Source organism: Ruditapes philippinarum, unplaced genomic scaffold (genome assembly GCF_026571515.1).
Source record: "Ruditapes philippinarum isolate M1 unplaced genomic scaffold, ASM2657151v2 ctg420_1_1_1_1, whole genome shotgun sequence".
Classification (NCBI taxonomy): domain Eukaryota; kingdom Metazoa; phylum Mollusca; class Bivalvia; order Venerida; family Veneridae; genus Ruditapes; species Ruditapes philippinarum.
In genome coordinates this window covers 1-15,495 of record NW_026867374.1, presented here as the reverse complement: position 1 = coordinate 15,495, position 15,495 = coordinate 1, and the positions used below count along the sequence as shown (strand labels likewise).

The 15,495-nt window shown below is 29.7% G+C and overlaps 1 protein-coding gene across 1 annotated transcript in view; it reads right to left on the bottom strand.

Annotated features, from left to right (window-relative positions):
* Nucleotides 1-15,264, bottom strand: part of LOC132735853 (cytosolic phospholipase A2-like) — a 31,470-nt gene extending 16,206 nt beyond the window's left edge. The window contains exons 1-13 of the mRNA XM_060722868.1: nucleotides 15,143-15,264; nucleotides 14,916-15,011; nucleotides 13,093-13,129; nucleotides 12,499-12,523; nucleotides 11,864-11,936; nucleotides 9,777-9,902; nucleotides 9,426-9,544; nucleotides 8,628-8,665; nucleotides 5,336-5,471; nucleotides 4,712-4,848; nucleotides 4,054-4,270; nucleotides 3,300-3,414; nucleotides 2,692-2,829 (exon numbers count right to left, since the gene is read on the bottom strand). Coding sequence (XP_060578851.1) covers nucleotides 2,692-2,829; nucleotides 3,300-3,414; nucleotides 4,054-4,270; nucleotides 4,712-4,848; nucleotides 5,336-5,471; nucleotides 8,628-8,665; nucleotides 9,426-9,544; nucleotides 9,777-9,902; nucleotides 11,864-11,936; nucleotides 12,499-12,523; nucleotides 13,093-13,129; nucleotides 14,916-15,009 — 1,255 coding nt within the window. The 5' untranslated portion in view covers nucleotides 15,010-15,011; nucleotides 15,143-15,264. The remainder of the gene's footprint in view (nucleotides 1-2,691; nucleotides 2,830-3,299; nucleotides 3,415-4,053; nucleotides 4,271-4,711; nucleotides 4,849-5,335; nucleotides 5,472-8,627; nucleotides 8,666-9,425; nucleotides 9,545-9,776; nucleotides 9,903-11,863; nucleotides 11,937-12,498; nucleotides 12,524-13,092; nucleotides 13,130-14,915; nucleotides 15,012-15,142) is intronic.
* Nucleotides 15,265-15,495: the final 231 nt, after the last annotated feature.

The following is a 15,495-nucleotide window of genomic DNA, read 5'->3' as shown; positions in this document are numbered from 1 at the left end:
GATTTCAAAGTGCTGCAACTTCTCAATGGATTTAGATAGAGTCAAATACTTTTCAGCTTTGGTTACACGTTACCTTATGATCGATCTGGGGTCATTTGAGCCTGTTACAAGTCCAAAATTTTCTTGGCGATGACAAACCCCCCAAATAGAAGTGGTCACTTTTCTAAAAAACATTTCTCAAACAAAAACAAGTGTTGGGGGCCTAAATAAGGCATTTTTTCACCATTTGAGACACCAAAAAAGGGGGGAAGAAAAAGGCGTTTAAAGGCGTATATTTCGCGTAATGGGTTAATAGTGACTAAAATGACAAAAATAATCAATAAACAATAATCATGACTAGATTGACGAAACCAGTGTATCATCAGTCATAATGATAATAAAACATTGTGACAGTATCGTATAAAATATGAATTAACATGATTTTGCTTCGTTAATAAAATTAAAAATTAACTTTTTTTGCTTTTATTTATTGTATTTATTCCGTTTTATTTTTACTCTGTAAAAAACAACATCTAAATATATTTGAAATGATCAAAACTACATATTTTTCCGATTGGAATATCTATGATGAATAAGTTTATATTATTTAATATTTAAAATATTATATATTCATGTATTTATTAAAGTATCATCAATATACAAATATCTTTCAAATATTTCTTAAAATGTTGCAGTTATAAAACTATTTTTTCTCTCATAAAGCAATTCAATGCAATTATCAATAGTTTAAATCGACTTAATCCTCAAAACTCTGGCTTAGTTTACAATACCCATTCAAGAATATTAGATCCCTTTTGTTATAATGCGAATTTAATACAATAATATGGCTTAAATTACAATTAGCGTACCCCCCTTCATCAATCTTTACTGTCATTCTCTGCACACTCCCCAATGATATAATAGGATTCAAATCAATTTCAAGTAGTTTGATATTAAACGCAATTATTATCAATAGTTTAAACCGACTAATTCCTCAAATTACAATACCCCATTCAAATAAATTAAATCCCGTTTATTGTAATGCACATTAAGTACACTAATCTGACTTAAAGATCTTGTAACACATTTTGTTTATGTTTTATAAATAAAAATATGATGCTCAAATTAAGATTTATCAATATTGTTATTTCCAAAAAGCATTATTTATAAACATATTACCGAATTTAATATTTCATATAAATAAAGGGAGGTAATTAGAAATTTGTTTTCTATTTATTCTAAGTCAAATTTTCCAATAAGAAATGAATGCATATAATTCAATGATTACATTTAATCTGTACAAATATTTGCAGTACATATTTTACATATATTAATACATCAATATCTAGGAAAGTTATTTGTTCAAATATATTTACTTTAATATAAAAAATACCGAAATATAGGTTGTTATCATATAAATAAAAAATATATATCAAATTATTTAAGATATAAATTCTTTTAGGCGATGTAAATCGTTATTTATTTCGTATTTGGGTAAATATCAGTATTATAATTTTTACCGCATTGTAATCTATTCAAAAGTGATGTTCTGTCAAACAAACAGTATTTAATATTTATAATGTGACCAAAATCATAATTCATTCTTCAAATAAGACATATTTGAAACGTTTATATAATTGCTAAAATATCATCGAAACGTATAGTAGTTCAGTAGTACTTATAATTTATATCTTTATCAATCTTTTCAACAGGGATATCACTATCCTGAATAATAAAAAACATTGAATATCAAATCGACCAAACTTTATTCCAAATTTATTCTTCCAATTAATATAACGCTTTTATTTTATTCAATTTTGACATAATGATTACGGTGTTTTATAAAAATTTACCGGTACGAAAATTCTATTTTATTTTCTCCAAAAGCAATCATTATCTTAACTACTTTTTATCAACATTCATAAATAATCCCCCTTTGTCATTATTAAAATACAAGTTTAATATAGATAATCTAACTAACAATACACCTTTGTTCGTATTCTTATCCCCTTTGTTATAAAACCCGTCCAATAAGATCAATTATATAATACACACTACTTGATTTTGTATCTTACCAACAATGCATTGCGTAATCCCATTCAAACTATTATCCAAGATAATCTCACGCATGCGCAGTAAGTGACACCAAACCGACCTCAATGCTGCTAGCATCAAAATAAATATTCACGCATGGTTGCCAAACATTGACGCAGGTATGAAAATACTATTTTTGTTCATTTTTTTACTTATTAACCATGATTGCGGGGAGTTGGTGAAGTATGTGTTAAAAGGTGCTAAAATATTTTTTAATTCTTACATAGATCTAGTGAAATAGTCTAAATGGAAAAATGTGTAAAGGCTGATAAAGAAATGTAACCGGAGTAAGATTGAAAATCGGTTGTGTTTTTTTTTTTTTTTGGGGGGGGGGGGGTTGTCTTTTTTGTAATTTACAGCCCAACTGACCCATGTTTTGGGATAATGTTGCACATTTAAAATTGATCAATCGGGTAAAAAAGGTTGTGGGAATAATCTGAAAATTTGCACACTAGTTATTGATATAGACCCTCATCAAATTGTACTTAAATCTCTGTCAAATATTTCCAGTCCAGTCAATCAGCCTTTCAAATGGCAGTCTTGATTATTGTATCTTAAAACTGCATAAAGAAACAGTATTAAAAATGAGTAACAATAAAAACATTTCAATGATTTTACCTAGAAGAAAATGCAATGGAAATTCTTCAAATTGTTTAAGTACGCGGCCTGAAAAGAATTCACTTCCGAACAACTTTGGTTCCAAGAAGGTCCCATACTTTGGCATGCCTATCGCAAAGGGGCTAAACTCAATCCACTCTGCAAATTTACATTGATAAATTAATTAACATATCATCTGAACATATATGAGAAAATTTGTGATTTCTTTGCCTTTATGATCAAAAGTAAATATTTTTTTAATTTAAATTTACCTCATATGAACGATGAAGAACTCACACCACCTCAGGAAATTTCTGTAGATTTCCATTCGAATTTCGAAATTTACCTGTAGCATTTAATTTATATATAAAGAAATGCGACTTTTATATTTCAAGCAGATTACTTCTTTATCTTGAATATTTATCCAATATTAATTTTTGGTCAATCACCATTAAAATAGCCAAAAATATTTAGTAATACAGCACAACTTATCATTGACAGGTGAAACATTTGAAGCAAGTTTTTTATTGCGCATCATTTTTAAAAAATCGTAGAAATCTTCAAATGCCTTTTGTTTAACTTTAGTTACTGAATCTTGCTTTAACTTAAGTTGATTAATAACAATTTACCATGAAACACCTTTGCTGAAGTTTTCCTTTTCACATTAACAGCTGCATATAATGGCAAGGGAACTAATCCTTTTTTCACTTTAACTTGTTGATTTGTCAATGTTGAATTCATCTCCTAGTTAGTGTGTTCAAAGGATAAGATAACAAGAATAATAAATTTATAAAAAATTGCTGGAAATATACAATTAATTATAGACATTATTAAATCTAACAATTTTATTTGAATAACAGTAGATTCAACCACTAAAGCTAACACGTGCTTTTTGTTAACAAACGTGTTGTTACGGACTTCTTATTGTATCAACACCTCTGATATTTAGAATCAGGAATCAATGCATTAAAATGATTTCACTGATGTGCTTCGTAGACGTTGTAAAATAAGATGAATAAGTTAGTACACAAAGTTTTGATCAATGTTTAGCAAAGGTGATGTCATATATGACATGAAATATGTATCAGCTTGGTGGAATGTAAAAAATAAGCTATATCAAGATTTAAAATTGTAAAACAAATGGACAACACAGTACCACTCAAATATCATGATTTCAAACAAATTGCAGAAATTTTGTTTGCTCTAAATAATAACATGATAAACTACAAATACACATACGATCTATAAAAAAAGGATGACTCGCGATATCTTTTTAAAATATTTAAAACATCTTTCAACTTAACAACGATGTTTTCATCAGTACGCCATGTACATTTCGCAGTAAGAAGTACCCGTATTGTTTCTAAAACAAGAGTAGTTTACCTTCTTAAGGAGTCTGTTTCCTATGACACGTCCGTAAATATTCGTGAGGGAGTATGTCGGTTTTACGAAATAGTCGTAAATCGACCCGCACACGTTCGAACAATTAACAATCATACTAATCGTACTGGACTGCATGCGTTTTCGTAACTTTAAACGAAGGTCACGTGTAGACTTCTCTAGAGGCCAATCAGGATGGGAATACAGAGTTGAAAGGTACCTTTGTTTTAAAATAACTATTTTGTTATGAAAACAAATTTAATCTCCATGTACATTTGCATTCCCGTATATTTAAATCTATTTCTATGAATTTAACTAGTTTTTGAAGTGTACATGCAAAGTACCGATAACAAGTATGTAAAGGAAAAGAGTGGTACTACAGAAAGAATACACCGGGTGCACTTATGTGCATTGTTTCAGACACGAACGGGCACCTCCGATATTCTTCCACCAGCAAAGCTGGATAGACGCCATATGACCTATTATGTGTTGATGCGACGTAAAACACAACCACAAAAATAAGAAAAAAGCTTAAAATAAGCGCAATCCAGATTCTTAATGGACTCCTTAATACACTGCATTAACAAAATGCAGTTTCCGCCATTTTTTTAAAAATCATTATACAATGAAAGATAAAAGTTTTGGAGAACAAATATCTTACCAAGCCGAACCAGAGAGACCTACGTTATACATAACCATATCTGCTATTCTAGAGTCCGCCAGGGCGGACATGGCACCAGAAAATGCAGTCATAGCACGTAATCCACCACCAGATCCCATGACAGCTATTCTTGGAACCTGTCAGTGTAATCAATAAAACTTGAACTTCACTTAGATAACAGCATTTTAAGATCATAAAATATCAATACGACATTGGAAATAACATATATATCAATTAAAATCATTGTACAACCATAAAAATAAATTTAAAGTATATTCTAGGAGGTACGTTATACAAACAAAGTTTACAAAGTTTTGTTCACGATAAGCTTTTTCATATAAAAGTTGTGTAAAGATTTCTAAGCATCAAAGATAGAACATTTGAATGCATTTTCCGGTAGTCTCTCTACAGTAAATAATATGCTTTAAAATCTATGTACCAAATTTAAGACTATAACAACCATTGTTACGACATTTGAAATCACTTCATCTGTATCATTAATCATATTATATCTATTCTAGTAGTTTACTTTTACGAATGAGTGTTTACGATACGCATTTTGAATATAAAAGTTGCGTGGGCATAAAAATGTAACAATAGATAATGTGCATTATATTTAAGTACCCAAGTACTTTCAGCTGGGGCATGGTCTTTTAGTTCTTCCTTCATCACGCCCAAACAATATTTTAGCCTTTCGTTAATATAATCCTTTTCTTCATCACAAAGCCTATGTCCAAGCAACAATTGTGTTCCTAAATGGCTTAATAAAGCAACAACAACAAACTTGTAAATTAATTATTGAAGGACTGACAAGTACAAACTAGAATAAAGCGAACTTATCGGGGCATTTGACATTCAGCATGATATTTACCAGTGTAAGGGCTTATACATTTGAATTATAAACAAAACCGATTTCATTCGAAAATCTTTTCAATTAAAGACGTCCAATATTACTTTCTAAGGATTTAACTTAATTTTATATTTGTTAGGGGAAACAAAAATAATCCTTAACAAGAGCAACCGCCGGGTGGGGCAACGCTCGTCTTTTAACTTTTTCTAAAAGCAAACAAAAACACGGTTTAAACAAATCTTAGGGAATAGTTATGTTTTCATTTTTATAATCTTTATAGGTCGGTCTAGTAACACTAGTTGTATCAAAGTATGAAACCTTACCATAAATAAATGACAATGTTAAGAAAATTTAGTCAAAATTCAATCATTTAACGATGCATATATATGATTAATTAATGCAAAACAAGTGAAAATTCAATAATTTAACCTTCAAGGTCAAGGTCATAAAAGTGCCAAGGTCAATTTGATTTGCTAAGGCTTATCCTAAAGAATATGGTCTGTTGTAATATGAAATCAATCTATTCAATAATAACAAAAGTTACAGCCAGTTACAGCCAAACAAAGAAAAGAAAATAATTTGAAACTAATTTGACCTACAAAGTCCTCGGACATCTATAAATGAATTTCAAGGTCTGTCTGGTTAACTTAAAGGGATATCCTTAAAGAATATATGGTTTAAGTTAACGATCAATTCAAATTAACAAAGTTATAGCCAATTATAGCAAGAAACAAGCAAAATTTGTACATTTAACCTTGACGGTCGATGTCATTTATGGATGAAGGTCAAGGTTAGTCTTATCTACTGAAAGGTCTTGTCCCAAGGGCTGTTGTGGCCAAGTATAAAGACAATTCACCAAGGACTTAAAAAGTTATGATCAAGGTGTAAGTTACCGGATGGCAACGGACGGCAACGCCGACATGACTGTAACATTAATTCTACTTTTTTTTAAAAAATCGAGCTCAAAATGGAAGAACTCATTCATAAAAAAACTGTACGTACAATGCGGTATCTGAGTAATCCCTATAATTACATTACAAGTGAAAGAAATTGTCACAATATCAAAATATTTTTTCATTTTTTTAAAAATATTATTAAAAATGAGGGGGGAACTAGGCAGATTCAAACAATTTATTATGTCCTTGGAGCATTTATTTGTAAAGAATAGTAAAAAAAACTGTTCTCTTTATGAATTTACTTATATAAAAATTCAAATAAAAATCAAATAATTTTGAAGAACTTGAAGTAGTTTGTTGTCTTACATTAAACTTTATCTTAAGATTTTAAACCAATTGCATCACATGTTGTGCTAATAAAAGAGTCAATAAAGAATATTGACGTAAATGGTAAACACAGCTCGTGTAATGAATTTGAGATAAGTTGATCACTCATGTCTATTTAATGGTTCAACATGTGATATGTCAGAATAATCATACTGTTTCACTGTAGATAATTTTTTAACAACGAGTTAATGTTTTCCTACAGCGATATACTGAAATGTATCATATTTCAATGAACAAGCTATATTTAACTTAGTTGCTGTACGTATAAAATTTATCTACATGTAAATGTAAAGTATCAAATATGCGAGTTTTGGGAGAGATTTGGAAGCACACTTACAGTGTGTAGCGTTTATTTATTTTTGTTGAGAGTAATACGTTGTTTTGAAGGGAGTTTTGTTGATTTGTTGAAGTTGGTTTGATTTAATTGGTGGTGATCTTAATTGATCAGTGTTCATTGGTTTAAATTAGTTGTTTTTGTCTGTTGAATTTTATTTGGTTGTTGAGTTATATCTATTTGGTAAGATATACTTGGTTGATATTGAGAGATTGTGTCTTGTCAATGTTATATTAGTTGATGCTTTGTTTTTGAGGATATTTGTAAATATTGGGTGCTTTAGTTTGCTTTACTGATGCTGATTAGATTTTGTGAAGTTAATATTGTTGGTTAAATGTTTGTGGTTTATGTTCTAAAAATATTCATTTTTGTGTTCTTCATTTTGTGGTGATTTCATTGTTTTGTTTGATCATAAGTTGTTTATAGCTTGGGCTCGCCATGTGTCTAGTATTGTTTCGTATAAAATACGTATACGTGAAGAGATATTTCGTATAAGTGGTTGATAAATGATGTGTGTTGGTTTTGGGTGTAAATTATGATCAGAGTTCTTTGTTTTGGGTGTGAATAATAATCAGAGTTTGTTGTTTAATGTATATATTAATTTGAGATAGAAAAGATAAAAATACCTAAAAAATAGTGTTAACTAAACAATTACATGCTAGTTCTCCAACTGAGAATATTTCAATAATCTTAAGTCAGGCGGTGCTGCTCAGCCCCAATATTTCCCAATCATTTTTTAGAAAAAAATAACATCAAGGCAGTCATTCCATTCTCCTGGCAGGATAGCAGAAATGTTTTAGTAATCTGACTGAAGAAAATGATACTGTTTACACAATAACGCACATTTTAATTGGAGAGATCCCTTCACTTTGAGAATGATTGCTGGTGGTATCCATTTTTTCAAGTATCAATTTGAAATTAATGAATCTCATTTAAAGCATTGTATTATAACCAGTCTACAAAAAATTATATGCTGTATGAGTTGATCATAATATTGTTTTCTGAAAAGGGTATTATTACTTTTTCATGTTTTGAAAAATAGTAACAGTAAAATTTTTAGCTACAACATCACCTAGCACTACTATTATATGACCGAGTGAACCGTCTAAAAATGTTGCTGCTCATTTAACTTGTGAACACCTCGCCAATAATTCCTTATAGCAGCTTACACGGAGACTGATGGGACTAGTCGATTTGTTTCTATTGTTCCCAGATGCTATTCGACCAATCAGAAATTCTTACTTTCACGCTATATAAACAATTACTCAAATCTTTCACATCTGCAAAAATTACTTTTGTATGGCGAGACATTAATTCTGTGGAGATTTAGTGCAAGATATGGTACTTTATAATTATACTCACGGTAACAGAATATGAAAAAATGTGATTTTTCCTTCACAGATTTTAGCACATTGAAAAAGTAAGATAGTTTGAATAAGAATAACTTACTCGGGTCCCGCCGTCATTTGTACTTGAATTGTGGCACCCTGCAATAGTATAAATGTGACTGACTATATCATGAAATGTGTTTTGTTTAATATGAAAGAAAAAAAATCGATCATTTTAAAAATATTAATTGATATGTTTGTGATATCTGCAGTAAAAAGACATTTTGAATGAGAACTTAATTATATGAGTTATAAACTGATTGCCACAAGAATTCAATATCATATCTCCTAGGCAATTCTGATATAATCACTAGTATTTAATCTTTACCTCTTCAATGTATAAACTGTAATACCGAATGTCTCAAATAAGTAAACAGACATTGATTTTGACTGAGTTCCTGTAGAATTATTACAGCATGGTTTTAGTTCAGAATATAGAGGTTTTATACGTTAGATTAAGCGACGAATAACAAATAATTGGTTCCAAAGTTGTTTTGCATAGAACGCAAGAATATTGCATATATTTCCATTCTTGCAAAGTGTCTTGACGATATAATTATGTTGATTAACGACAAAATATCTCAAACTTGGAAACATTGATTTCAGCAAATAAGTGTCGAAGTTTGAATACAAATCTTCAAATTTATTATAAAATCGTTGTTTTAATTGTCTCGAGTGATCTCCCCTTTTCCAGATATATTGTTCTCTGTCTAGAGACCTGCTTACAGTTTCATTTGAGGTTTTACATTACTGTTATTTAAGTTGTACAGATTAAAGACCAACGTTTTCGGAATAAAATTCAAAATAAGTTTTTGTTCATGTTCAAAATGAGTATCTGAAGCCCCTGAATAAGTGTTACCTTGTGGATGTCTATGATTTTGTCCATATTCCTTTCGAGCAATTCCTTTAAACTTAGCTTGATTTTAGTTGAGGCGATAACACTGCCCTTTTTTACACTGCCTTTCATCAAATATATTTCTGTAAGTAATAAGCTTGCAGTTTTTATATTTTTCGCTTCTAATCTCTATTCTAATGAAATCAACAAGAACATTTTCAAATCAATAATATAGACTTTTTTCTCAGGTTTTGTAACTTTTAAGACAGAAAGATTTGAAATACTACCAGGTTTCCATATGAATGATACATTTTTGTTATCATGCAAACTTTGTTGTCGCTTTTTTCTGAAAATATTCTTTATTTTTAAACGTACCCATTTCGTTTTCTTCATAATCTTTTAAGTGAAACTCGAACGATTTCCTTTTGGATGTTTTGGCTTCACGTACAGCATCTTGTGCTCCCTCAACAACAATTTTAATACACATCTTCTCGCCGAATTCTTAAATATAAGGGTATTCAAATCTATACATAATTTTATGTTCCTGTCTACATAATAGCAATAATCGGGAATTGTTAGATCTTGGTAAATAAATATACTTTAATATATATATAAACAACTGTTGATAACCGCTTAAATGGATTGTCAAGTTTTTATCAGTGAAAAGAGTGTGCAATTCGCTTTTGCTATAGGAAAGATAATATGATTTATCATTAAACATATTATCATTTCGTTATAAATATATAAACATTTTTAATCAAGTATACTAAAACCACTCTGTGTGTTTAATCTCGTATATACCATTCTATAAAACCGCGTATCTTCTTCGAAAGTATATGAGCAGACTGGCATAGAAACAAGTAATTACTGACGTGTAATTTTTTGTTTAATAAGTTCGTTTAACAAGAGTTCACATGTTCGAGTTAGACATTTAAAGAATCAGAACAGAATAGAAGTTTCATAATGACTTGTAAAAAGACAACATGATTTTGTTTACATGCATAATTTCAGCTGCAATGCAAGAAACAAACAAAACTATTTCAAACACTTTTTCAGGAGAGAGTTTCATATTAGCTTTATCTAAGAAAAAGACGCTTCCAATCTCACAATTAAGACGTTAATTTATGATGTTATGCGACGTCACCATGGGGGAGGTCCACAAAAAGATACGACAAGAAAAGACATACAGGTAAGTTTCATGATCATCCATTCATTGGCTTTTGAGAAGAACATGCTTAAGGACATCTGAAGTGACAACCGAATATATTTAAGCGATTATGACAGAAAATCAACTTAGGTTGGTACACATAAACTTTTAATTGTTTTTTTTTTTTACAAAAAATTGCAAGCAAAAATAAAACACGGTTACTTACGGACGTAACAAAATAAGTTTGGTGAGATCACAAGGAGATTATATTTGAACTTCAAATAAAGACATTACTTTTAAACTGAATAAAACTTAAAATTATAAATTAAAACTTACTATTTTAGAACACTTGAAAGAGGCCTACCTAAGGATGATCCTGACAAAGTGTTTTGTGATATCCATTCATTGCTTTATGAGAAAAAGATGCTAAAATATTGTTGGTGGGTCTCAACATTATAAGAAGGCTACATAACAAATTTAAAGTAAATATGAATATGATGAGTTTATTCCTAGGAGAAGACAATTATTTAATTAATATGACGATTGCTGGACAACGTACACCTAAGTTACCCCACTCCAAAACCAAAACCTCATAATGTTTGTTTATCCTGAACTCCCGCTCATTGTGAGCGTGCACACATTATGTTCCCAGATAAAAAAGGATAATGAGTACAAATCAATAAATTCAAGATTGAAAAGGGAATGCTTCCATTCCGTAAAAGGACATAAACAGTCAAATAACATTCGATACCTCTGTGAAACGATCACGCTAATGAATCTGTGCTCAGTAGGACATATTGAAGGTTAGAAAAATAAATATATTATATCGCTTGTTTCTCCGTTGTTTTTCTTTTTTTTCTTTGCCTATATACGGGGATAGATTTCCTATTAAATTGTGCATCATTTGTAATCATTATATTATAATATTTCTTATTCATGATGATTATCCTGTCATAAGCATATATAACAAATAATATAATTATGACCTATCGCCTTTAATTTGTCTTAATATTATCAGTTGGAAACATTAAAGCGTCAAACGCAAATTCAATGAATCTAACAACGTGTAGAAATGGTTAGAAAAATTGAAATGTATTTCAAAAAAACTATATTATGCTTTAAATTAACCAACTGATAACATTAAAAACGAATTAGGGATGTCAGTTTAGATTTAGTATTTATTTAAAATAAAATCTTCGAAATCAATGTCATTTGTGTAAATCTTATAGAGTCAATTAACAATATATATTTTTAAGAATTGGCTTAGATTTAAGAATTTACCTATTTCTCTTTATTGAATAACTTTGACCCTTACTTGTTTCCGACCAATTGTTCGAAAAGTTGCAGCCAATTTCTAGTTTTAAAGTATACCAATCTCCTTCCTTTACCTACAAATAAACATATTGTTACAAAGTCACCATTTCAACAACTTTATCCATGGCAAAAGCACTTTTCCAAACAAATAAAAATGTTACACCAATGTTTTGTACAAGTGAAATGTTGAAATAGTCAATTCTTATGTAATTTGTACTATATCATATCAATTGAATTGAGATATGATTAAAATTTTAATTTCTGTTGCAGCAGTTTTCAATCGGCTTCCCCCAAGCTTGTATTTGGAATTTCACTCAACGATGCTACATACTGCATTGCATTGCAATTTTTAAGTCTTTATGACACAGTTTTCATATAGATTTAAAAGGGATTCCAATAAAGTTTTTCCTATGAAAGGACCGAAAATATTTTTAAAGGTTTTTGTAACACAAATAAGGCGAATAACACGAATGTGAAATTTCAGATCATTCGATCGAATAATCAATTTCATAACAGTAAAAACAATAAAATGTGACTTTTTTGCTTAACCACAAAAACTGTTGTTTTCTTTCATATCATGTAAAGTGAGATGAGATTACTTCTAATTAGATTACATTTCTCATGTTTCAAACTTACTTCAAAAACTCCAGGTGGATCACCCCTGTAATATAGAAAAATTTATTTGTAGATTCATCATTAAGCCTGCTAGATGCAACTGATTCCATCCGTGCGAGAAGTGCAGTCTATCATCAGCCGGCTTGTCCATACCTACTGATCATGGACTGCACCGATCGCTATTAAATATTTATGATATTCCCTCAATATGATGAGATGTTTTGTCAATATTGAACGATGAACAAGACAATTAAAGATTTTTTTCGCTATGATTAAGAAGGAAAGACAAAAGGATAATATTATATCGTGAATGGTTAAGTGTTAGCAATTACTGCAAGAAATGTTATTATACACATGATATTTATTATAATCATTATCACAGTTCCTCAATTTCTTAAAAGTATGATACATATATATATATATATATATATATATATATATATATATATATATATATATATATATATATATATGTATATATAATGTAATATAATTTAATATAAGTCGTATATATAATTTTATTGAAATACCTCATATGTTTCAATAAACTTTTCCACATGCACGACAAAAAGAAATGACGATCACTCTTTTTTAAAAAGAAACGTTTATACTTACTTTGTCGGACTGCAGGTTTTCTGTTTATTCATATTATCTGTAATGATGATGATTTTAACATACGTAATATGTTTATATACCACGTAATACTTTTATATACAAAATACAATTAAAACACATTAAAACATCTGTATAATTCAACTAGTGCAATTTGTAAAGTAAATTTTTGTCTGATGAAAATTCAGAGACTACCAATAATACAGAGTATGTCGAGATTTTCCCAGTCTAAAAATAGATTGAGACTCATATTCAATGACCATACACCGTAGACTGTTAATTACGCGTGCGCATTAAAAAATAATTGTTGCGTATTGTTCGTTATGGCATATTTCTCGATTAGAATATCATTTTTTTACTATTATTATAGTTAAAAGTTACACCCCAATGATAAGTTTAAACTTGAATAACTTTTGTATGCGCAGCGATCGCGTAGTCGATGCAGGCCTGACACGTGCGTCTTTTTCTTCCCGCGTCAACGAAACGGACAAAAGTTGAATAAGGTTGTATTTTTGTGATTTCTTTTTAAAAGTCTTTACCTTTTTTATATAATAAAACAATTATTGACTAGGCTGCCATTGAATATGATATAATATTCACCGGCAGAAAGTCATATTGACCTCGGCTATCGAATCGGTCAATATGTCATCTGCCGGTGAATGTCATATGATATTCAATGGCACACTTGTCAATAATTTTATAATATTTCACCACTTATACATTATGAAATGACAACCATATATAATCATGCATCTTAACAAATATTTAGTCTGAAGTAACCGAAAAGGACGTTCTGAAGATATTGTTTTTAGTTTTAAAAATGTCAAACAAATTTCAATTCTTATCTTTTATACATGTCTATTTCTTGGTCTTGATTCAAAATATTATATGGCCAAAATATTTTTTTAAAAAGGCTCAAACGAACTGTCTATAACAGTGAAAATTTACACAAATTGTTTAACATTGGTCCCAGAAAGCAAATTCATTTATGTTTCATGCAAAATAAAGTTTTTCATAAACCGGATTTTTACTTTGCTAAACTGCTTGCATTATAGCTCGAAAATTTCCAAATGTCAGTGCGATTTCCAAAAATAGTTTTCATGGCCAGACCGAGTTACACGATCAGCCTTGAGAACGCATGAGTCATAGATAATTTACGTGTCTGGTTTTCAACATATGTCAAGGAATTTCAATTTTGTGCAACAACTCTGTACAATTAAGTGGGACATAATTTATTTGTTTGTTGCACCAGTATAACTGAGGTTGCAATGGAAATAGTAAGCAGCATATTTAAAATAAAGCTGCATACCTCAAATGAGAAAAAATATTTTAAGACAAACAAACTTCATTTTTGAAAATAATGTTGTTAGAAATAAAGAAAGGGTAATTTTCAAGGATTCCGTTTACAATGTTTAAATTGTTTTCTTTGTTCACACCACAATATTGTACTTTTATACAATATTGTACTTTAAAAAACATTTTCGAATTGTCATGAAAATAAGCATAAATCTCGAAGTATTCTTCTTTAAGCATTTCATTTTTTATGGTTTTCATTTTTTATTTCTTTAATTATTTATTTTTTTATTTTGAAAATGTAAAGAGAACTGAGCGAGTCATTCCGTATTTCATATAAACATGTGTGTATTTATAATATATTAACTAATGCTCGATTAAATTAGTAAAACAATCTTGCAATCAAGTGGGTCCAAAATCCCTCGTTTAGAGGTAGACATATTTAACAGAAGACCATCGTTGCCTTATACAAGAATATATATATATATATTAGAAACATTATGGATCTTAATGTTTATAGAAATAAATGTTACCTCCGATAAATTCCTCCTGTGTGTCTTTTTGAGTTCCATCAGGGTTGTCAGCTAACTTCTTAGTGTCCTCACCGTTTTCAGTTTGCTCCATCATTACTGGTCAGAAAAACAGAAAAAAAATTAAATAGTTATAGAAAACTTCTTCTCATTAGTAAGTCAATCTTTTGTCTTTTTCCTTATTCCGGCCACTGTTATCTTGTTAACTGAGAACAAACATCTTTACTTACTTATTTACTAAAACGCTGTTATGCACGGAATGCAATGAAGTTTAAATAACCAGAACCGTACGAACACTTTTGTGTGTACTATCTGCAGTCTGCAGAACATTTACTACTCCCGTTCATAATCAGGCCGAGTTAAATAGAACCTGCATAAATTATGAATATGACTTATCGGTCGATCTGTAAGATGTATAGTATTAACTATTTTATTCATAATAACGCTCTTATTCTTGTTGCATATGTATATGTAAGATATAACAAACTATAAAAAACGCATCGCATCTGTGACCTCTTCAACTGATATGATTCTTCGCTGAATAAGTTTGGAAGTCTCACAACATTAAATAGTGTTTTTTTAA